The sequence below is a fragment of the Mytilus trossulus genome, chromosome 5, assembly GCF_036588685.1.
Source record: "Mytilus trossulus isolate FHL-02 chromosome 5, PNRI_Mtr1.1.1.hap1, whole genome shotgun sequence".
Lineage (NCBI taxonomy): Eukaryota > Metazoa > Mollusca > Bivalvia > Mytilida > Mytilidae > Mytilus > Mytilus trossulus.
In genome coordinates this window covers 82,122,928-82,149,596 of record NC_086377.1, presented here as the reverse complement: position 1 = coordinate 82,149,596, position 26,669 = coordinate 82,122,928, and the positions used below count along the sequence as shown (strand labels likewise).

The window sequence follows — 26,669 nt, the reverse complement described above, 5'->3', positions numbered from 1 at the left end:
CACGATCTTCAAAAATGCGGTACGTGATCTTTCACGATCCGAAAAATCAATGTTTGTGTTCTTTATTTACCAAGTTTCAGATTATGTTTATACAAAATAACTATGAGAACCATTTGATTAATTCAAATAGAATGCCCTTATTTGGATAAAAGTAGTTTTTCTAGTCGAATTTGTGAAAAAATCATGTTTGTTTACATTTTTTATGCCATTGAAATGTCAAGAAGCAATCTGCCTTTTATTGTTTTGTAATAACTATGTACTTTCAAAAACTGGAAATTCTCACATAGTGATCATAATGTTGAACCATTTTGACATGTTTGACAGACAGGTTTACTTTGTCGTTAATTTGTCTGTGTAATTAATTAAATTAGAATATTTATTGACCTTTCATATGTCTTCTCGATTAAATGTCTTTCACGATCCGTTACTAGAACTTTCACGATCGTCTCTCAATACTTGACCGCCGTTAGATATTCTTTTACGATCATTTCTCTCGTTAAACCGAATGACACCCGTGGAACTGGTGACAAAATATTACCTCCCCTGTAAACAGTGCGCTCTTAATTCTGACTAGAGGTAATCGGTAAAGAAAAACGTATGATGCTGTAATTGTTTAGCTTGTTTAAAATGAGCTAGCACAAACGAACTAAGACGTGTCAACATAATGTGAATAGCGAATCAGGTAAAATATTTCTTGTTAAGTTTATCACCACATCGTATCATCATGTGATAGGTAAATGCGTGAATTTTCGATTTTCAGTGTCGTCAGGGTTCAAACTTGTAACAAGGACGTATGTTAGTTATACCACAGGAGTTTGAAATCCTATCAATAACGGGGTAAAAATATACCAAAGTCGACTATCACAGTAGAGCTTCTCTTGAAGAGAGTCTCTCATGTTGCATACACTGCTATGGCGCGGTATCAGGGTCATGAATATCGATTTTAGTATATCCTAAAATAATTTCAGTATATACTAAATTACATTTAAGCATACCCTAAATTGATTTTAGGATATCCTTAAATGATTCTAGCATATACTAAATTCATTTAAGGGTATCCTAAAGTCAATTCAGTATATACTAAAATGATTTTAGTATATACTAAAATCATTTTAGGATACCCTTAAATCAATTTAGCATATACTGAAATATTCAGCTTATACAGAAGTATAGGCGCGGAATCAAGGTCATAAATAACGATTTTAGTATACACTTAATTAATTTTAGTATATCCTTAATTCAATTTGCTACAAATAAACAAACATTAAAAGCACATGTATGTTGTTTTTGTTTTGTTTAGAAGGCCGTTACACTACTCATACTTACTCCATCAGGTAATCAACACTTCAAAAAATAAAATTAACATAGAGACCTAATGGGAAACTTTTTTAATTATTGACCAAAAATTATGAAATTAATAGCCAGAGTTCGTATATACCATATAATAATATACATTAAGGAAAAAATTATTAATTCATAAAAATGAATTTTTGAGAATTTTTTTCGGCAAATACATAGAAGTCAAATGGACAATACGTGTCGCTTAAAACACGGTTATGATATTAATCATCCGTGCTATTTGCTCTATGGGATGTTTGCATAATTTCAACGAAGGCATGGTATCAAAAGACGTATTCAGGATTTGCTATAACACGGCCGACACTCGGCTAACCAAGAGATTGGTCGGTTTATCTATATTGCGTATGCAGCTATATCGGCGGTTGGTCTGTTAATCGGGTTTGCTAAAATCTAGTAATCAGGTGTTATTGAGACAATAATTGCAAGTTCAGTATATTGCATTGTATAACTTTTTAAATATATTTTTATCATAAGAATTATTCATGTCTGACAAAACAATACAATATACTGTACCAGTGGTGTAATTGATATAAAGAATAGCGAAAGAAAAATGAGTAAAATAAATAAAATGTAGAGAAAAGTGACATAACAATTTAAAGAATACAGAAATAAACAAAAAAAAACAATCCGGACCCTCATGGTATACACGAGAATCTGGACGGAGACGCAGAATATAGAATTATAGATAAGGACAGTAGAGAGTGATCTGCATTGCTAAAAAAAGTAAGAAAAAATAATATTTTTTAAGAATACAGAGATGAAACACCCAAACGTGTTGAAACAGTAACGGATTGCGATGTACTCAAATTGATGACAAATGCTAGAAGTGTACAAGCGGACAACTGCAGTTCTCCTTTGCACTTATGTACGTAGAAAGGAACTAAACGATAAATGAATTAAAACTTAAGATAACTAAATGTAGCTGCATTCGCTCCTTTCCATTTACTTCTTTAGAATGATTTGTAAACAACATATGATTAGTAATAGAAAAAAAAACAATTGGATGATGCTGACGAATTAGGGTTTAACGTCCAGTGACAAATATCATGTGCATATGAGAACGACAACACGTTATATGTACCCTGTGTTGTATTAGAAAGACACTTTCAGTCGGATTTTAGAACGTGCTACTTTGAACAGACACAAAAATTAAGGCTGATTGAAAAAACGTTAATAATAAATTCATGCATATTTCAGTGCCCAATCCATATCACGCTATATTGAAGTAACACAACCTTCAATAAAATGCGAAGAAAGTCAAAATAAAAATGCTCTTACTAGAAGGATACTGTTGCACCGTATCGTCATTTTTTTTTACTCAGTCAAGTACATCTCATTCTTAACTTTTTCAATGGGAAAATATAAAGGTAGCAAAAAGTAAAATCACAAACATACTGAACTCAGAGGAAAATCAATTCGGAAAGTCCATAATCACATGGCAAAATCAAATAACAAAACACATCAAAAACGAATGGACAAGAACTGTCATATTCCTGACTTGGTACAGGCATTTTCAAATTGGAAAATGGTGGATTAAACCTGGTTGTATAGCGCTAACCCTCTCACTTTGATGACAGTCTCATCAAATTCCGTTTGTCGTGGCTAAATAACTCTTAACTGACACAAATTTAATTGTCCAACCCAGTAACAGACTTTATTCCCCTAATTGTCACTAAAACGTAGTATTATTCACGTTATATTACAATTATGAAATATTTACCAATGTCAATTTATTTTTTAGAACCAAAGTACTATTTTGTGTCCTTCAAATGATATATAAAATTGTTTGTTTCGCCTTTTATTAAAAAAAATGCTATGCGTATAAGCATAAATACTACATACTTGCGCGACGCCTTTTAGTTTTACTGAAAACTGCACAGACTATGAAATGTTTTTACTGGTGGAAAATGTTCTATGATAGATATCATTTTGTAAGACACAGGAATAGTGGCTGATTAAAATTAACAAACAGTATTTATAATTTGTGCATCCAATTAAAAGTCAAGGTATTAAATATAACCATTTTTCTGTTTGTTTGCGATAAATAAATATTTTTATATATCTTTCTGGGTTTTTTTTATAAATGAGGAAATCAATTTTGTTTTGAAGCAATGTAAAAAAAAGTCTTTTAGATCTTTTCGACATTTCAATGAAATCATAGATTAAAGATAATTAACACATGACATGGATACAATCTCTGGGGCGTATGACATTTGCGCCGATTTTGAAAATTTTCATTCTTTCATTTGCGCCGATTTCATTTTTTCATTTGCGCCGATTTTCTATTTACTCCTAATTAGATTTACAGGTAAATTAATACTTGTACACGAACTATACCATTGGTAAAATTTGGTTCTAAATGTTTTTCATTTTATTTTATGTTTAAGATAATTTTGATTCATATTTTTCTGCAACTTCATTGTAACATGATAGACATATTGCACACTGAAACGGGGGCCATACCTATCGGAAGATAAGTGTCCTGAAATATAACAACATATCTTACTAATGTACTATAAAACTGTGTAAAGCCAGAGTCACCACGGATTTTATTGTCAAAACACAGATCGAGCATAACTATGTGGCAGATGTCCGAAAGACAGAGGCTAAAGAACTACGGTTACGGTCAGGGGAAATGTCTGGAGATGTATCTTGAAGGCCTTCTTCCATCTCCCCACTGTCAGCAGGGAAAACAGTTATATACATGTTATGATTGACAATTCATAAATTTGTACAAGTGGCTAATGGAAGAGGTCTATAATGTTTAATGAAAAATAACATGACTTGGATGGAGAGTTCTCTCATTGGCATCTTATATCTATTCACCTGTAATTTACCTGTAAAAAAATCGGCGCAAATGAAAAAAAATATCGGCGCAAATGAAAGAAAAAATCGGCGCAAATGAAGTGCAGATCGGCGCAAATGCAAAACGCCGAATCTCTGTGTTCTTACTGTGCAATAATCTGGATAATGCACAGCAAAGGTGTGCATTAACTACCTCAGATATACTGCACAGTTCAAAAGTACTCTGACCTTTAGGAGGCGGACCCTGGATTTTGAAAGCCGGTGTGTAATTCAATAAAGTGTAGCGAGACTAAAAACAATTTTTGACGATTTTATGCTAAAAAATGATACGTTTTCCAATCAAAGGGTGGGACATACACTATTTTGTGTTCAATGTAAATCTTAACTGAGGGTTTCACATCCAAACCGAATAAGAATTATTTTTGGTAATTTCTGCCAAAAAAGAAATATATTTTGGAATATCCAAATAAATAAAATCTTAGTGTAAACATATTTTATTAATTATATTCAGGTACATACATAGGCATTAACATAATAATACAAGTGAAATAATTAATAGGAAAACAAGAAACAAGCTGTTAGCTTATATTAATCTGTTTCCTGATAAGAACATTTCATATTGTAATACTCAAGGAGTAAAATGTTAAAAAAAAATAACAATGTTACACTAGATGGAAAGAAGAAAAAAAAACATATAATAAAGTTGTGACACACAAGAAAGAAGAAAAAATATACATCGGAAATTCAATAATAAAGTGTATGTTTCTGAACGGACACACTTATTTAAGATATAAGTATAACTTGTTGAACAAGATGTGTGCTATCATATGACAAATCTTTTGCTACTGAGTATAAATTTTTGAACTGCCAAGAATATTTCAATGTTTTGTTCGTAGCTGAAGTCCGTTGAACCGTGTAGCAAGATTTCTTCCGACAAAAAAAGTATTATATTGATATTGTACTTTGCGAATACACTGAAAATCTAAATTAGTCAATTTGACCAATTTAATTAGTCATTTTGACTGTCCTCTAGGTGACAATGCACTTTAATCATTTTGACTATGCTCTTAGTCATTTGACTAGATGGTTAGTCAAATTTGACTGGGTAGGGTGGTCATTATGACTATGTTAGGAAGTCAAAATGACCATATGTTATACTCGTTATGACGAATTGGATTGTTCAATTGACTATGCACATTTGTCAGTTTGACAATTGAATGCAGTCCATATGACTAATTGAAATAGTCGGAAGTGACCATGTTGGTTAGTCAACATGATTACTGTGAATATTCACGACTGTTAGATTGTTATTTTAATTTGTGTTGTGTTTTTGTTCTACCATTTAATTTGTGTGCGTTTCATTCCGTTTCGTTCTTGTAGGGTTCAATCATTTCTTCTGTTATTCTACTTTTTGTTGTTTCTCTTCCATGGGATTAACAAATACAACTGAAATATAATATCATTAAAAATACCAATTTGGCAAAGCAGCAATACTCACAATGACAAATTCAATAGTATAGGACCAGAAAGTGCTCAATGTTCAAAACCTTCCTATATCTTAAGTGTCCATGTGTAACCATTACTTAGTGATACATATTAAAGTCTAAAAATCAAATAAAGAAAATAAATTTATTGTATTAAAACTCATTGTTCATTTGAAGTGTTTATTTCAGATATTTTATCGGTATCAACTCTGCATGTGTCATTGTGGTGTTCTCTATGGTCAAAAATCTCTTAGCTGTGTTCATACAAATAGTAATGTCTTCATTTGCTGAAAAATATAATTATATAATTTTAGAAGCTAAAATATAACAATAACCAAGTATATCAGTCATGCTAAAAGTTTAAAGAAAAAAAACAAATTTTAAAATCTTTGATCTAGTGATTTAATCACTCATCTTATACCATTAATTTGTAATGTAAGCCCCGGGATCTTGACAGCCACCCATCTTATACCACAACATTTTAATGTAAGCACCAGGATCCTGACAGCCACCCATCTTATACCACAACCTTGTAATGTAAGCACCGGGATCTTGCCAGCCACCCAACTTATACCACAACATTGTAATGTAAGCACCGGGATCTTGCCAGCCACCCATCTTATACCACAACATTGTGATATAAGCACCAGGATCTTGACAGCCACCCATCTTACAACACAACATTGAAATATAAGCACCAGGATCTTGACAACCACCCATCTTACAACACAACATTGTAATATAAGCACCAGGATCTTGACAGCCACCCATCTTACAACACAGCATTGTAATATAAGCACCAGGATCTTGACAGCCACCAAGAGTTTTTAATTTATTGTTGCTAATATCGATTGCAGTGTTTATTTTTAACAGTTTTCGCTCAGGTATATAAAAGATATATCGTTAAATACTCTTTTCAATCGACAATACGTTGTATGACTTGTATGTGTATCAAAATTGATATCCCGTATACATATCCCCCCTTTTTTCAACATGTGCCGATATTACTTTCATTTATACTCTTTTTTCTTAAATTCAATTTTTGTAAGTTAGAATTAAAACAAATATACATCATACTTACTTAAAACAATTGGTATATTTGACAAAATAACAGTTTCCTTGCCTTCTGGTTTGTTTACATCTACACAATCTATGGAACAAAGGGAACGCGATAGAGTGCGCGTGAAAACCGATACTCTACACCACGTGGTGCTGGTGACCACTAACATAGTCAATTGACCATGCAGGTAGTCATAATGACTTGATGGGTAGTCATATATGCTTTTGACTACCTTTCGGCTGATATTTGACTAACTGAATAGTCATCGTGACTAATTTATATTTTCAGTGTAGTGAAATGCAGATTATATCAAGGAACGATAATCTCTTTCCCTTCTTGACAGTATGCGCAGCACATAAAAACCGGCCAATACTCTCTCGGTAGCATGATACGTCAACCTCCATTAGGTGACTCCCGAGGTATGCACAAAATTGGCGCGAGAGAGCATGACCTGTAATTATGAGCGGATCATCCTGTTCGTCAGGCGAAATTCTTCAGTAGCGCATGGTCCGATTCGAAGTGTGTCACAAAATTTAAAAAAGAATGTAAAAAAATGAGAAAAATCAAGGAACAGAAAATATATGTGAACATAACAAGAACAATATATCTTATTTGTATTAGTTTTGTGCTCAATGGATTTTATTACGACTATTTAGATATGTTTGCCTTTTTAGTGACTATTTTAGGATAGAATTTAATGAGGATTATATTTATGGGGAAACAAAGGGGGGGGGGGGGAGGGGTAAGCTGCAGATCAATCAGACTTTGTTTATATGCGACATGTTTTCAAAAATAAATATCGTAGAAAAAAATAAGGGAGCTACCATTTCATTTTTATGTGGGGGCTATGATGAGATTTGAAAAAAGGTAGGACAGGAGTTTAAGAAAAAAAAAAGGATGAGACACTTTGAAAAAAAAGGGCAGGATGACAATTTATGTAAAAAAAAGTCAGGATAAACTAAGTGAAAGATAAAAAGGCAGGACAGAAATTACAACAAAAAAATAAGGTAGGACAAAATTTTTCATCCTAGCCCCCACAATTTAGGAAGAAGCCTAAATTAAAAAAAAAATTCAATACTTACCAACCTTCAACTACATAAAAGCGTATTTCCCCTTTTCTTTACCCTATAAGAAACTTTCATAAGAGCCGTTGATTGCGGAATATCGTCCACATATTTTCAAAATGTTCACGTAAATTGATGACGTCATGTGTTAAAACAGTTATTGGCCAATCAAATCGGTATATATAATTTAATCTGCACGCTCAGGATGACTCTTTAACCCGAACTCCTACGTCGTTGGGGTTAATAAGGGTCACCTGGGCTGTGCAGATTAAATGATATATACCGACTTGCTTGGTCAATAACTATAAGATAAACGAAAATAAGGAATATACCTGTACACCTTATCAAGTAACACATGAACTGTTAAAGATACCATTAATCATGTAATTTAGAATATAAACAATAAAAGCTAGACAAAGAACAATAAAAACACTCGTACGACTTTGCCCCCAGCAGAGCTATAGAAAAACAGTACGTTAACGGGTGTTACACGGATACTTTTTAGATGATACACGGACACATTGTTAGTTGTTACACGGACACTTTTTATAAATAAAATCACTCGTGCATGATCAGTGAGTACATGGGCACTTTAAATTTCACTTAGATTTGAACTTTTTGTTTCACCGACATATTTTTTGTCCTCGTTATTATTAAATATTTACGTTGGCATCAATAACTATATTTTTTTCAAATAATTCCAGTATATTACTATTCATATCAGTACACTAAGGGATTGACAATTTAACTTCAAAAGGGGGGTAATGGTTTTTTCCCAAAAAAATATTCTGATCCCCAATTTTATGAGAAAAAATATATTGTGGTCAAGCAGATACCCCCTTTTGAAGCTAAATGGTCGGTCCGTAAATGTTTTTTTCTTCGTTATATGGACATGAATAGTATTCTGGACAATGCTGAAAGTATAGAAATGCTGGTAGTAACGTTTATATTTCAATAAAAAAGAAAGGAAATATATATATAAAAAAAAAAAAAAAAATAATCCAACTCACCAATGCACCAATGCACGATTGAAGTGTCCGTGTAATACATGTTCAAATAGGCACCAAATCTTGAAGAAACTCATTCAACTTATGTCACCAATTTTGGACGGTAAGCTGCGAGTGGATCATATTGTGACACGTGTTTAATGCTGATCAACACTATTAGAGACATATAAAAACCTATAAGCATGAACAATTTAAAAATAATCCAAAATATATGCCTATATATATCTAATAACAAGACAAAATCCATTTTTTCATAACATTTCAATGAAATAGGAAATTCATTCTTTTTAAGATTTATATTGTTATTGAATTCATAAATATTGAATTCATATATATTGAACTCATATATTTGAGAGCATACGTTCGATTTTTTTTGATTTTTTAAGGGGGAAAAGGGGAATGGAATAGCACATGCTGCATTTTTTCAACAAAAAAAGGATCAAGCCTGTTTATTTTAAATTTATTTACCCCCCCCCCCCTACTTTCCGTTTTTACTCAAATATAAATCAAATGCTTGCTTGCTTACCACTGAAATCTTTTGCATACATTACTTTCTAGCGAGGTTGCATTTTAAAAAGTCTCAATTGTGTACGACTTTCATCTTTTACTTGACATGGTTCTTTTTTATAGAATTATTAGATTCTTGAATTTCTTGAGAAAAATCTCTCGGCTGAAGGGAAGTTAAAAAAAAAAAGTTTGTTTAAACTGTAACTCACATTAACTGACATATGGCCATTTAAGTTTCTACTAGAACACACCCGCGAAATCGCGGGCATATACAGCTTGTAAACTGTTGTAGGATGAATTTTTGTAAAAGATATTATGACTGGAGAATTTCATATAAGGTTTCAAAAGCCCTCTCCCTTTTTTCCAAAGTCCGTTTTGTGTTTCCTTTCTGTTAAATTCAATTATTTTTCGTGTTTCTAGCCTTATGCCACAATTATTCTTCCCCTTTGCTACAATATAAACAAGAAGATGTGGTATGATTGCCAATGAGACAACTATCCACAAAAGACCAAATTGATACAATGCATTTTTTGGTAAAAGTCAAATTAAATTAAAACTTTGCACCGCTTCAAACATGAAATAAATGAAACTGCTTATAGACCATTATTATTGTAATAAAATGTCCCTCTAGGACAATCTATCAGTGCTTTTCCTTTTGAGAGCCCTATTAACATGCCAATGGTAGAATTTGAATCCGTATAAATGACTAAGGGTCATTTGTGGGGGTGATCTGAGGGGCCCTGATCCCGAAATCCCGTGCTTAAAAACATGAAATCCCGAGGTACGTATTTTAACGAAATTCACGTCCCGACATCCCGAAATAAAAAAATAAATATTCCCGCATCCCGTAAAGATCAATCCCGAAATCCCGAGCTTAAAAACACCCGATCCCGACGTCCCGATTAAGTCCCCGCCTTCCTCTTATCGCTACCCTACTTTCATTTTGGCCAAATCACTACGTTCACTTTCAACAGTAATTATGTTTTCTAGTCTGTTTGTCCGTTCGTTCATTCGTCCGTCCTTCTGTCCGGCTTCAGGTCAAAGTTTTCACTTTCAACAATAAATTTTAATACCCCATTTATGGGAATTATGTTTTCTAGTCTGTTCGTCCGTTCATCCGTCCGTCTGTCCCGCTTCAGGTTAAAGTTTTTGTCGATGTAGTTTTTGATGAAGTTGAAGTCCAACCAACTCGAAACTTAATAAATATATTCCCTATGATATGATCTTTCTAATTTTAATGCCAAATTAGAGATTTTACCCCATTTCACGGTCCACTAAATATAGTTAATGATAGTGCCGATGTGGCATCCGTATACTATGGACACATTCTTGTTTCCACATGTTTTACTTATTTCAATATATATGCAACCGGTATGACCCCTTAGATAGTTAATATTTCAGAAAAAAGTAGACAGAATACCAAGGATTTGTATAGTTAGAAGGATTGGAATCTCGCGGTTTATCGTAATCTCTTCCGCGGCGAGACTTCGCACTACTCGCCACTACTTCTACATTTTGTACTCGTCACTTGCGATATCGGAACGTAATTTTGGTACACATGTAATATTGATATATGTAAATTCAAAACTGACCGATCAGTTTTCAGTAAATTTAAACTAAGTGCACATCACCTAGCAATTGAAAGAGGGCGTTATACCAACATTGAAAGAAGTAAACGCATTTGCTTATCCTGTAACAAACAAGAAATTGAGGATGAATACCATTTCTTCTCAATCTGTCCATGCTATACATCATTAAGGGATACCTATATACAAAATATTAATAAAAATCTTAATTTCAATTTTATTAAATTGCAGTCCACTATAACACTTAAGCATTTGACTGTACTTTTAAATAGCTGTCTACCAGTCATTATAAAAATCACCATCAAGTATATTAATGATTGTCTTTTATTAAGAACATCTGTATAACTTCTATTTCTTTTAATATGCATTGCCAACCTAATTTTTGTTTGTGTTCTTTTTTCAATTGTTCACGAACATTAATAATGTGTTAACTGTTGATATTTATAGCCTTTTTTCTTCTTTGCTGTGAATACCACTGTCACTCTAATATAATTGTAATCAATTTAATTATTGTAAGTTTATTGTCTTAATTTTGTATGCCATAACCATTTAATGTAAATGTGTTTGTGCGAATAAAATATTGTCTATTGTCTATTGTATCGAGTTGTTTTCTTATTTTTGTCACGTATGGACAATATTGTTATGGTAACGGACTTTATTCATTCTTAAATGTAATTATTATTGATTACCACTTTATTTTAAATTGACAAACTAGCGTAATTAAAGTGTTTTATTTGATGGACATTGTAACGCAATGTGTATTACGACAGTTGACAATGTGTAACTTCTGTAAATTTTTATTTTCAGTCAATTGCCAAAGAAATGAAAACAAAATCTCATTCTTGTAAATGATGTCATTATAGTTTCAACTTCGGAAACTATCAATCTGTGGTGAACATTTGCAAAACCACATTTGTGGCAAAAAAGAATTGACCACACATTTCAGGACGATTCACTGTATAAATTGCGTTTTATATACATGTCAGTGGCTGATCATTTTCATAAGGTTGGGAAAAGTAATGTTAAAGAGGGGGCCTAGTGCTAAACCCTATCAAACTGCCTCGATCTGCATGTTACTCTTTATGTAGCTAGCCGGTTTCAATCATCATAACCATGATAAAGGCATTAAAGACATGTTAGCCAGTGTGTACTGCAAGCAATGTTTTTAATTGTACTATTAAATAAATAACATTACATCTTTAAATGAACTTTTCTTTCTTGTCAGAGTACTTAACTCAATTTGTGCATGAATTAAATAGGGCAACCTTATAGTGTCAGCTCTCTGTCATAACGGCCACTCAAGTAATCAATCATGAAATTATTCCTGGTTATGTATTATACATGTAGTAAAATACAGAAGTTAAATTGAAAAAAGCGACTTATCATATATCAAAGAAAACTTCTTTCATCTTTATCTGACTGTACATAGGAGGTAAGTAACAGCAGATTACATCAAGAATTAAAATAAAAGTCTTACTTTTCTGTTAGTAACTTTAATGCTTGTTAGGTCTTAACTGTGGCGACTAGATATTTATCATTAAATGTCTTTGTAAACATGACAAAAATGTTTAATGTCTAACAGTAGATACTTTTTGTACAATTTTGGCTTGTATTGACTTTATAGCGCACAATTACAAATATACATGTAAAACAATAACTTTGGTCTATCAAGATAAGAAATAAAGTTCGATTGAATAATTGCTTACCGAGACATCAACATCATTTGAACCTTGGTGAACTGAGATGTCTCATTCGATTGACAATCATACCACACCTCTAAACTGTTATGTCTTTTTTTTAAATTTTGTATACAAACTATTGTTTTTTACATGTTTTATGTATGGACTGTTGGTTTCATTCATCTATTATTCATGATCATACATGAAGACAACTAGTTTTTAAAATTTTCATTTGATATTAGATGGATAGTTGTCTCATTTCAATCATATCCTATGTGTCCTTGCTTTTCTTACTACACATCCTCATATACATTAATTACACAGATTTATATGAAAAACTGGATAAATAAAGTCTGTGACAAGACAGAGAATAGTCAATATACCCTCAACACCAAGCAGATTAGGCAAATATTAAATGATACTGGCATGTAAAAGAATTTAAAATATTCTATGATTTATTTTTACGTTAAAATATAGATATAATCTAGTTCAGCTGGTATCACATGCACATGATTATCAAGTCACTATCAAATTCCCCTACACACAAAGTGTAGCTCGCCATGTTTTGCTAAATGAGATTGAATGTTAATGATCCAATGAAATACTGTTGGTATATCTTTCCATAGGTGATATTAAGTGGTACCAATACTCAAGTATTTCTATTTGAAGGCATGCCATATGTCATTCCACATGATTAGTGCATGAATGGTCAACTGCTTAAGACTTTTTTGGGGACTTTTCGTGTGCCTGTCCATTTCTTCTTAACATTCACCAGTTTGGGCATTTTGGAAAATACTGGAAAAAAATGTGTAATATAGTTACATATGGCACTAACAATACAATAGCATATGGCTTAAATAATTCCAATATCAAATTTGTCTTAACAATAGTAATATTACCTCAAGATCTCTGCTCGAACAATTATATTTGCAAGATTTATGTTAGTTTTCTAATCTATGGGTTTATGTTACATATATATGCCAGCTTGTGCAAATTCAGGAATTATCTACATGTAGCAACGTTTCTAATTTTTTTTAAATTTTCAATATTATAGGATCATTTGATGTCGCAACCAAAAAATCATACTTTAATTTAATGGTGCTTACTTAACTACAAACCTATGTATATACACATTTACATATCATAATAGGTAACACAGGACCTAAATGAATCATTAATTATGTAGCACATTGTCATAACATGCATGTGGGTGTCCAAATGATAAATTGAAATTTTCATATCTTCACAATATTGAAATTATAAAACAATAAAAAAATATGGAACAATTTAATATTGAGTGATTTAAGAAAAAAACTGGAACTATTTGGGTCTTTCTAAATATATATATATAATAACTGAATAATAGCCAAAGATTTATCTTACGGGGCAATGGATCATAAAATTGAGATACAGTACACTACAAAATATAATAAATAATTATAACCAGTCTAAAAGGGAACTACATTTTTTCGCTTCACGGCTATGCAGGAAGGGTACACGACAACTCGTACTTTCGGGGCCTATTATAACCGACTATACGCTATGAGGTTTTCATGTCGAGGCCTATTATAACCGACTATACGGTATGAGTTTTCATGTCGGGGTCTATTATAACCGACTATACAGTATGAGTTGTCATGTCGGAGCCTATTATAACCGACTATACAGTATGAGTTTTTTTCATTGTTGAAGGCCGTACGGTTCTCTATAATTGCTTACATCCACTTCATTTGAACTTGAGTGGATAATTGTCTCATTGGCAATCATACCACAGCTCCTTATTTTTATATATTCATTGGTCAGATTTACATAAGGTCTCTTTAGGGTTTTAGGTAACTGATTTATAAAACAATAAAAAATCGTTATTTTGAAAGCTTAAGTTCAAATATATAAATATACCCCTCAGATTTAAAAAAAAAAAAACAACATCCCACGGTGTTGATTTGAATCTAAACACTTGACTGATGTAATCGTTCCGTTTTCGATGCAATTAGTGCTGTTATTTGTATATATTAGGTTGGGGCGGGTTAAGCGCTTACATACATTTTAAACCCCGCCACATTCATATAGTTCGGTGGTTGTCGTTGGTTCATGTTTTTTGTATTTGTTTTTCTAAATGGTTTTGTTATAAATTAGGCTCGTTTGAATTGTTCAGTCACATTCTTTATGTCTAGGCCTTTTATAGCCGACTATGGATACGGTATGTGTTTTTCTCATTTTTGAAGGCCGTACGGTTGCCTATAATTGCTTAAATCCACTTCATTTCAACTTGGGTGGATAGTTGTTTCATTGGCAATCTTACCACATCTCCTTATTTTTATACTAAGTACGATTTATCTGTCTCATTGGCAAAAATACTGTTTATCTGTCTCTTTGACAATCATACCACATCATGTTATTTTTATACCAAGAACCGTTTATCTGTCTCATTGGCACTCATACCACATCTCCTTTATTTTTATACCAAGTACTATAAAAAAGAAGATGTGGTATGATTGCCAATGAGACAACTATCCACAAAAGACCAAAATGACACAGACATTAAAAACTATTGGTCACCGTACGGCCTTCAACAATGAGCAAAGCCCATACCGCATAGTCAGCTTTAAAAGGCCCCATTAAGACAATGTAAAACAATTCAAACTGTTTATCTGTCTCCTTGACAATCATACCACATCTCCTTATTTTTATACCAAGTACTGTTTATCTGTCTCATTGACAATCACACACATCTACTTATTTTTATACTAAGTACTGTTTATCTGTCTCATTGGCAATCATACCACATCTCCTTTTTTATACCAAGTACTGTTTGTTCGTCATATGACAATTATACCACATTTCCTTATTTTTATACCAAGTACTGTATATCTGTCTCATTGACAATCATACCACATCTCCTTATTTTTATACCAAGTACTGTTTATCTGTCTCATTGGCAATACTACCACATCTCCTTATTTTTATACCAAGTACTGTTTATCTGTCTCATCGACAATCATACCACATCTCCTTATTTTTATACCAAGTACTGTTTATCTGTCTCATTGACAATCGTACCACATCTCCTTATTTTTATACCAAGTACTGTTTATCTGTCTCATTGACAATCATACATCTCCTTATTTTTATACCAAGTACTGTTTATCTGTCTCATTGACAATCATACCACATCTCGTTATTTTATACCAAGTACTGTTTATCTGTCTCATTGACAATCATACATCTCCTTATTTTTATACCAAGTACTGTTTATCTGTCTCATTGACAATCATACCACATCTCGTTATTTTTTACCAAGTACTGTTTATCTGTCTCATTGACAATTATACCACATCTCGTTATTTTATACCAAGTACTGTTTATCTGTCTCATTGACAATCATACCACATCTCGTTATTTTTATACCAAGTTCTGTTTATCTGTCTCATTGACAATCATACCACATCTCGTTATTTTTATACCAAGTACTGTTTATCTGTCTCATTGACAATCATACCACATCTCGTTATTTTTTACCAAGTACTGTTTATCTGTCTCATTGACAATTATACCACATCTCGTTATTTTATACCAAGTACTGTTTATCTGTCTCATTGGCAATCATACCACATCTCGTTATTTAAAAAAAAAAACTGTTTATCTGTCTCATTGACAATCATATCACATTTCCTTATTTTTATACCAAGTACTGTTTATCTGTCTCATTGACAATCATACCACATCTCGTTATTTAAAAAAAAAAACTGTTTATCTGTCTCATTGACAATCATATCACATTTCCTTATTTTTATACCAAGTACTGTTTATCTGTCTCATTGACAATCATACCACATCTCGTTATTGTATACCAAGTACTGTTTATCTGTCTCATTGACAATCATACATCTCCTTATTTTTATACCAAGTACTGTTTATCTGTCTCATTGACAATCATACCACATCTCCTTATTTTTTACCAAGTACTGTTTATCTGTCTCATTGACAATTATACCACATCTCGTTATTTTATACCAAGTACTGTTTATCTGTCTCATTGGCAATCATACCACATCTCGTTATTTTTATACCAAGTTCTGTTTATCTGTCTCATTGGCAATCATACCACATCTCGTTATTTAAAAAAAAAAAACTGTTTATCTGTCTCATTGACAATCATATCACATTTCCTTATTTTTATACCAAGTACTGTTTATCTGTCTCATTGACAATCATACCACATCTCCTTATTTTTATACCAAGTACTGTATATTTGTCTCATTGACAATCATACCACATCTCCTTATTTTTATACCAAGTACTGTTTATCTGTCTCATTGGCAATCATACCACATTTCCTTTTTTTTATACCAAGTACTGTTTATCTGTCTCATTGACAATCATACCACATCTCCTTTTTTTATACCAAGTACTGTTTATCTGTCTCATTGGCAATCATACCACATCTCGTTATTTGTATACCAAGTACCGTTTATCTGTCTCATTGATAATCATACCTTATCTCGTTATTTTTATACCAAGTACTGTTTATCTGTCTCATTGGCAATCATACCACGTCTCCATATTTTTATACCAAATACTGTTTATCTGTCTCATTGACAATCATACCACATCTCGTTATTTGTATACCAAGTACCGTTTATCTGTCTCATTGATAATCATACCACATCTCGTTTTTTTTTATACCAAGTACTGTTTATCTGTCTCATTGGCAATCATACCACGTCTCCATATTTTTATATAAAGTACTGTTTATTTGTCTCATTGACAATCATACCACATCTCCTTATTTGTATACCAAGTAAGGTTTATCTGTCTATTTGACAATCATAACACATCTCCTTATTTTTATACTAAGTACTGTTTATCTGTCTAATTGGCAATCATACCACATATCTTTATTTTTATACTAAGTACTGTATCTGTCTCATTGGCACATACCACAACTTCGTATTTTTATACTAAGTACTGTTTATTAGTCTCATTGGCAATCATACCACAACTCCGTATTTTTATACTAAGTACTGTATACTGTATCTGTCTCATTGGCAATCATACCACATCTCCTTATTTGTATACCAAATACTGTTTATTTGTCTCATTGGCAATCATACCACATCTTCTTATTTGTATACTAAGTACTGTTTATATGTCTCATTGGCAATCATACCACATCTCCTTATTTTAATACTAAGTACTGTTTATCTGTCTCATTGAAAATCATACCACATCTCGTTATTTTTCAAAAAATACTGTTTATCTGTCTCTTTGACAATCATACCACATCATGTTATTTTTATACCAAGAACCGTTTATCTGTCTCATTTGCACTCATACCACATCTCCTTTATTTTTATACCAAGTACTATAAAAAAGAAGATGTGGTATGATTGCCAATGAGACAACTATCCACAAAAGACCAAAATGACACAGACATTAAAAACTATTGGTCACCGTACGGCCTTCAACAATGAGCAAAGCCCATACCGCATAGTCAGCTATAAAAGGCCCCATTAAGACAATGTAAAACAATTCAAACTGTTTATCTGTCTCCTTGACAATCATACCACATCTCGTTATTTTCAAACCAAATACTGTTTATCTGTCTCATTGACAATCATACCACATCTCCTTATTTTTATACCAAGTACTGTTTATCTGTCTCATTGGCAATAATACCACATCTCCTTATTTTTATACCAAGTACTGTTTATCTGTCTCATTGACAATCATACCACATCTCCTTATTTTTATACCAAGTACTGTTTATCTGTCTCATTGGCAATAATACCGCATCTCCTTATTTTTATACCAAGTACTGTTTATCTGTCTCATTGACAATCATACCACATCTCCTTATTTTTATACCAAGTACTGTTTATCTGTCTCATTGGCAATAATACCACATCTCCTTATTTTTATACCAAGTACTGTTTATCTGTCTCATTGACAATCATACCACATCTCCTTATTTTTATACCAAGTACTGTTTATCTGTCTCATTGGCAATAATACCACATCTCCTTACTTTTATACCAAATACTGTTTATCTGTCTCATTGACAATCACACACATCTACTTATTTTTATACTAAGTACTGTTTATCTGTCTCATTGGCAATCATACCACATCTCCTTTTTTTATACCAAGTACTGTTTGTTTGTCATATGACAATTATACCACATTTCCTTATTTTTATACCAAGTACTGTATATCTGTCTCATTGACAATCATACCACATCTCCTTATTTTTATACCAAGTACTGTTTATCTGTCTCATTGGCAATACTACCACATCTCCTTATTTTTATACCAAGTACTGTTTATCTGTCTCATCGACAATCGTACCACATCTCCTTATTTTTATACCAAGTACTGTTTATCTGTCTCATTGACAATCGTACCACATCTCCTTATTTTTATACCAAGTACTGTTTATCTGTCTCATTGACAATCGTACCACATCTCGTTATTTTTATACCAAGTACTGTTTATCTGTCTCATTGACAATCATACATCTCCTTATTTTTATACCAAGTACTGTTTATCTGTCTCATTGACAATCATACCACATCTCATTATTTTTATACCAAGTACTGTTTATCTGTCTCATTGACAATCATACCACATCTCGTTATTTTTATACCAAGTACTGTTTATCTGTCTCATTGACAATCATATATCTCCTTATTTTTATACCAAGTACTGTTTATCTGTCTCATTGACAATCATACCACATCTCCTTCTTTTTATACTAAGTACTGTTTATCTGTCTCATTGACAATCATACCACATCTCGTTATTTTATACCAAGTACTGTTTATCTGTCTCATTGACAATCATACCACATCTCGTTATTTTTATACCAAGTACTGTTTATCTGTCTCATTGGCAATCATACCACATCTCCTTATTTTTATACCAAGTACTGTTTATCTGTCTCATTGACAATCATACCACATCTCGTTATTTAAAAAAAAAAACTGTTTATCTGTCTCATTGACAATCATACCACATCTCCTTATTTTTATACCAAGTACTGTTTATCTGTCTCATTGACAATCATACCACATCTCCTTCTTTTTATACTAAGTACTGTTTATCTGTCTCATTGACAATCATACCACATCTCGTTATTTTATACCAAGTACTGTTTATCTGTCTCATTGACAATCATACCACATCTCGTTATTTTTATACCAAGTACTGTTTATCTGTCTCATTGGCAATCATACCACATCTCCTTATTTTTATACCAAGTACTGTTTATCTGTCTCATTGGCAAGCATACAATATCTCCTTATTTTTATACTTAGTACTGTTTATCTGTCTCATTGACAATCATACCACATCTCCTTATTTTTATACCAAGTACTGTTTATCTGTCTCATTGGCAATCATACAATATCTCCTTATTTTTATACCAAGTACTGTTTATCTGTCTCATTGACAATCATACCACATCTCGTTATTTAAAAAAAAAAACTGTTTATCTGTCTCATTGACAATCATACCACATCTCCTTATTTTTATACCAAGTACTGTTTATCTGTTTCATTGACAATCATACCACATCTCCTTATTTTTATACCAAGTACTGTATATTTGTCTCATTGACAATCATAACACATCTCCTTATTTTTATACCAAGTACTGTATATTTGTCTCATTGACAATCATAACACATCTCCTTATTTTTATACCAAGTACTGTTTATCTGTCTCATTGGCAATCATACCACATCTCCTTATTTTTATACCAAGTACTGTTTATTTGTCTCATTGACAATCATACCACATCTCGTTATTTTCAAACCAAATACTGTGTATCTGTCTCATTGACAATCATACCACATCTCCTTATTTTTATACCAAGTACTGTATATTTGTCTCATTGACAATCATACCACATCTCCTTATTTTTATACCAAGTACTGTTTATCTGTCTCATTGGCAATCATACCACATCTCCTTATTTTTATACCAAGTACTGTTTATCTGTCTCATTGGCAATCATACCACATCTCGTTATTTGTATACCAAGTACCGTTTATCTGTCTCATTGATAATCATACCACATCTCGTTTTTTGTATACCAAGTACTGTTTATCTGTCTCATTGACAATCATACCACATCTCGTTATTTTTATACCAAGTACTGTTTATCTGTCTAATTGACAATCATATCACATCTCGTTATTTGTATACCAAGTACTGTTTATCTGTCTCATTGACAATCATACATCTCCTTATTTTTATACCAAGTACTGTTTATCTGTCTCATTGACAATCATACCACATCTCGTTATTTTATACCAAGTACTGTTTATCTGTCTCATTGACAAGCATACCACATCTCCTTATTTTATACCAAGTACTGTTTATCTGTCTCATTGATAATCATACCACATCTCCTTATAGTAACTAACTAGGTGTGTATTCATTTCTTAAGGATATTATTTTGTTTTACAAACAATTAAAATATGGAATTCATCTCCTTTACAATTTCATTGTACATAAGCTACATTGTTCGAAAGCCTATTAGGGTCACACAAAAAATATTTATCTCGTAAATACGAAAAAAAACTATCGCGTAATTACGAGATAATTATCGCGTAATTACGAGAAAACTATCGTGTAATTACGAGATAATCACTTTTAATCTCGTAATTACGAGATAATAACGCGTAATTACAAGAAAACTATCGCATAATTACGAGATAATCTTTTTTTATCTCGTAATTACGACATAATCATCGCGTAATTACGAGAAAACTATCGCGTAAAAACGAGTTAAGATTTTTTTATCTTGTAATTACGAGGTAATTATCGCGTAATTACGAGAAAACTATCTCGTAATTACGAGATAAAATTACATATATATTTAGTCGTTAAAAGGTTGTTATTTAATAGAAAGTAACAGATGAATTTCCAAAATAAGTATATTCAACTTTACTAAGTTGGATTTAGAGTTTCGATATATACATCCAAAGCAATAAATTCCACAAGCATTATAAGGTATACAGACACATATAAAGATTTATGTTAAAATAATCATATGGATCTACATGTATCATTTTTATTTCAGGTACTGTATTTGAAGGGAGAAATGGTAAAGCAGACAAAAGAGATGAGGATATTAGACATTCAGATAGAGTTGTTGGAATTAATGAAACAAGACAAAGAGAATACTCCACTAACATTTTCTCAACTTTTAATGAATTAAAATATTTATTTTTTCTTATCAATTACCAAATTCTTTGCCAGACAGTTTTCACTTGACCTCGACCTCATTTTATGGATCAGTGAACAAGGTTAAGTTTTGGTGGTCAAGTCCATATCTCAGATACTGTCTAGTATATTCGGTGTATGGAAAGACTGTAAGGTGTTCATGTACAACTAGCAGATGTCATTTGACCTTAACCTCATTTTCATGGTTCATTGGTCGATGTTTAGTTTTCTTGGTTAATGTTAAGTTTATGTGACAGTTGTAATATAGCTTTATATTAAGGACTATCAACATAATATCAATGATAAGTAAAGAAGGCTAGACATTCAGCGTGTGTACTCTCGTTTGATTCTGGCTATGCATTTATTGGTTATGTTTATATTCATTCTAATCGTTTGCTTTACATCCAGTGGCAAATATTTCATGCATGTACATGATGAGAACAAATTAACAAAGAGTACAATAGGTATGATCAGACCCCTCACACGATTTTGTAATATGCATGGTGTTACACTATATCCTTACAATGCAATCAGATTGTAAATCCCCTTTCCAACCGGATGTGCCGGCGACACACCCAAAAGTCTATGGAAGACCCACTTTGTGGCAATGGTTTCACTGATAAGACGAATAAATCCAAAAGGATGACCTTAATTGTATACCTTAATCAATCATCAGGGTAAAATGTCATTCAGTGTATAATTAACAATGAAATGATGTTTAAAATAGCGTGACGACCGAACAAGCAGTAGTGCCAATAACTCACATTACCGTAAGTGTATTTATAAACTCATAATTTGCTAAGCCTTCAATTCAACATGTTGAATGCATGTGTTTTGAGGAAACATAACTTGTATTATATATCACAATTTTATATTAGATGAAAAAATAAAGACTCTTGTATATTAAACATGTATTTCAGTTGAAGAAAACTCTTGCGATATGCTCTCTAATGTGTCTACCATCCTGTTCTCCTTCAAAATTCGGAACTTGCACTGGTTGGTCTTGCTGAACACCACAAACATCTTCAAAAGGTTCATTCCTTGTTAAAGCTATGCTATGTAGAACAACACTGGCACCAAATACTCGACAGACTTTTTCTGGTTTCATTCTGACCTGAAATTTAATTTCAAAATTATGGGCAGGAAGATATAATTATTATCTTTCATTTAAAAAAAAATGTTTCGGAAGTGTATTCCCATCTACAATATTGTCTCCTGGAAAATTACCCATGCAGATATCCACTTTAACAAAAAGTACCATGTTAATGATTATTTTCATTGCATTCTAAAAAAGACAATACCGATATATAGTTACTTAAATAACAGGTTCACTATAATCCCTATTAACTGCGCGTCTTTCTGTAACGATTGTTTCTAGTTTTACAGAGCTGCCATTTAATTTTTATAGGGATAGTGTAGCTTGTATGAAATTTAAAAAGAAGACTGGACAAGAGTTTCGAGTAAAAAAAGAGGCAGGATGACAATCCATGTATGAAAGTGTGAAAAATAAAAATGCATTGTTCATCCTAGCCCCCCCCCCCCCCCCCCCCCCACCACCACCATTTCAAATAATAAATGGTATATATCCCTTAGTATCCTTTTTAAATTAGTTTCTTTTTTGTGTCCCTTTTTTCTCAATATAATTTTTTCTGCATGACTGAGTTTTTTTGGCATTTTTTGTATGAAACTGGTGAGGTTAATCATTATATAAACCATTATAGCTATTATATGCATCATTATATAGGATTATCTCATTGTTGAAGGCTGTACTGTTACCTATCGATGTTAACTTCCAAGTAATTTGGTCTCTGGTCATTGAAAATCAAACCACTTTTTATTTGTTATCATATTTCAAAGTATTCTATAATTATTTTTACCTCGGAGTGTAAAACATGAAATCGTCTCTTTAAGATTCCAAAAGCCCTTTCAATAATGGATCTTGTACTGGAGTGTGCTTTATTAAATCTTTGCTGGTGGCTTTCTCTGTGATTAAGATTGGGTGTCATAAGAAAAGGGCGACATGCATACCCACTGTCTCCTAGTATCAAACCGTCTGCAAGTCCTCTGTTGTTTGTCTCCAGGTAGTGAAATAGGTTTGAGGTGTTGAAGATGTGGGAATCATGGGTTGACCCTGGCAAGTTAGCAGATATATTGGTAATTAAATTTCCCTGAAAAATATTAAACTACTTTAATTCTATGAAGAGTACTAATTAACGTTACAGTTAACTGCAGCTTGAATAAAGTTCACTCAGTCTATTGTTACTTGTGACAAATAAAAGGCGGGATAGGAACTTTATCGGTACTCCAGTTAATAATATTTATTTTTTCTAAATTACAAAGTGCAACTCAATTAGTATAATTTTCATTGAGGCCCTCAAACAAAATACATGCATACAGATGATTGAAACTATTAGTATATAATTTTATAATTTATAAATGTTCAAAATTGTTTTCAGTGAAATAAATATGTATGTTTCCTTCAGTATGGGGGAAAAAAAAGGGGGGGGGGGGGGTAGGAGGGGTCCTGATCCCGAAATCCTGGGCTTAAAAACACAAAATCCAGAGGTCCCAATTTAAATACATTTAAATTCCGACATCCCGAAATTCGAAAAAAGAAAATGGTAATCATGATTGTTTTGTTTATATTTCTTTATAATATTCACTGTCACTGCCTTTTATGTACATTAATGTAGTAAAAACTACCAAGACCGCATGTGTACGGGTGGAGTATATAGGCAAATAGAAAAAAAGCGAGACATGGAGAACGTCGCTGACATAACAACCCTACAAAAATATCTTATCGGACCACAGATGAATTATCACGTTGTGATTGGTTAAACGCCGTCACGTGGTGACCCCCTATGAGACCGTATGGGGTTAGTAAGTTTCATATGGGGTTCGTGAAAGCTGCAGTTAAGTTTCCGGCCTCACCCCCTATGGATTTTACTAACCCTCTATGGATCCGTATGGGGTCAGTAGCGAACCATATAACTTATAATATGATGTCACTGACAATCCTTCAACAATGAGCAGAAACCTATAAACATTCCTCCAAAACTTCAAATACGCTGACGAAAGCAAATTATATACTGATGTTGCCCAGACCATACGAGTATAGAACAAAACACATATGAGCCACCCCATGTGAAAAGTTACGGAATCATAAAATATCGGAAAACGTGATACTTGCTTTTTTACGCACAAATATACACGAAAAGGTTGATTTTACATGTACCATGTGAATTTTGAACAATGAGTAGAAACCTATAAACATTCCTCCAAAACTTCAAATACGCTGACCATTCTGACGAAAGCAAAGTATATACTGATTAGATTGTGTTCAGATTAGTCCTGATTTGTTTAAACCATACATACGTGCCTCTGTATCCCCGGACACAATGTTGTTCCCCCAATTATTCTATATTTTATATACCCCATTCACACTGTAAAAAGTAAAAGTAAAGTAAAGTCGGGTTGCATATATACACAATAACAATGAACATGAGCTCTTAAGAAATCTTTAAACCGACTGATATTAATAAACAAAACATACATGTAATAACATGATTTACTTCTTTTTAAATTGGAAAAATATGGCCTTAGTCCATCTGTTCTGTATATACTCAAAAGCTATCTGACTGCAAGAAAACAGTGTGTAAAAATAGGCCAGAGTCAAATGCAAGATATATATAAAGGTGTTCCTCAGGGATCTATACTAGGCCCTGTATTATTTAATATATTCATAAATGCTATTTTTCTTTTTGTCAAACACTGTGATTCATATAACTATGTTGATGATAACACCCTCTCAAAAACAGGTACTACTTTGGAATTAGTTATTAAACCCTCAGAGGATGATAGTAATTCCCTAATATCATGGTTCTCTTTCAACAAAATGCAGGCAAACCCAGAAAAATTCCAGGCAATTGCCATAGGTAAAAAAAACACACACTCAAAATATCGTTTTCAACCTAAATGAATTCAATATAAAATGTGACATTTCAAATATTTGCAAAAAAGCTGCACGACAACTAAACGTTCTAAAAAGAATTGGCACTCATCTCACCAGACTTTCTAAACTTACAATATACCACTCATTTATCATGTCAAACCTCAGCTTCTGTCCTCTTACATGGCACTTCTGTAGTGAACAAAACACAAAGAAAATAGAACAAAAATACAAGAAAGAGCACTCAGATTTATTTAGAACGACTACACAAATTCTTACGATACACTTCTTGAACAGTCTAAGCTACTAGCACTTAAAATGAGAAGATTGAGAACCATGGCATTAGAGACATATAGAATAATTAATAAATCAAGTCCAGAATTCCTACATAGTTTAGTAAATATTAAAGAAAATTCACATGACTTCAGGTACAAAGGCATAGCAGATATACCACGACCAAAAACAACAAGGTGTGGTAAGAAAAGCTTTAGTTATGAGGCAGCAGAACTCTGGAATTCCCTGCCAAATGAGGCAAGGAGCTTATCAACCAGTTTGGCCAGTTATATTTTTTTTTATCTCCACCTAGTGTTTTTCAGAAAAATGTACATGCAGTTCTTGTAAATAATGTACTTACTTGCTGCCCAATAACTTGATCTCGAAGCCTGCTGTTTGTTTTTTGTTTTTTTATGTTTTATCTTTTTGCAGTTATTTTCACTTTTTTATTTAGCTATTTATTTCTTTTGCTTATGCATTACCTTTGCTATTGCTGCATGCAGTCTTTTGTTTGTGCTTATAGTGTTTTATTTTGCATGTGCTACTCCGATATAAGTACTATGTGCTACTATGTGCTGATATTTGACATTTGTTTTAATATATAACTTGCTTAGCTTGTATTCTGCATGTGCTATCTATGTATTAATACATATATGTGCTGTCTGT

The 26,669-nt window shown here is 32.5% G+C and overlaps 1 protein-coding gene across 1 annotated transcript; it reads right to left on the bottom strand.

Annotated features, from left to right (window-relative positions):
• Window positions 1-22,697: 22,697 nt before the first annotated feature.
• On the bottom strand, window positions 22,698-25,084 carry LOC134718376 (putative nuclease HARBI1). The gene is made up of 3 exons (XM_063580874.1): window positions 25,076-25,084; window positions 23,659-23,949; window positions 22,698-22,895 (listed from the first exon to the last, which is right to left on the bottom strand). The coding sequence occupies exons 1-3, from the start codon at window positions 25,082-25,084 to the stop codon at window positions 22,698-22,700; spliced, it is 498 nt and encodes a 165-aa protein (XP_063436944.1).
• Between the last annotated feature and the right edge of the window lie 1,585 nt (window positions 25,085-26,669).

Excerpts from the sequence above, each read along its gene's own strand:
- LOC134718376 (XM_063580874.1), bottom strand. Across the intron at positions 22,896-23,658 it reads TTCATGTTTTACACTCCGAG|GTCAGAATGAAACCAGAAAA; the intron begins GTAAAAATAATT and ends ATTAAATTTCAG.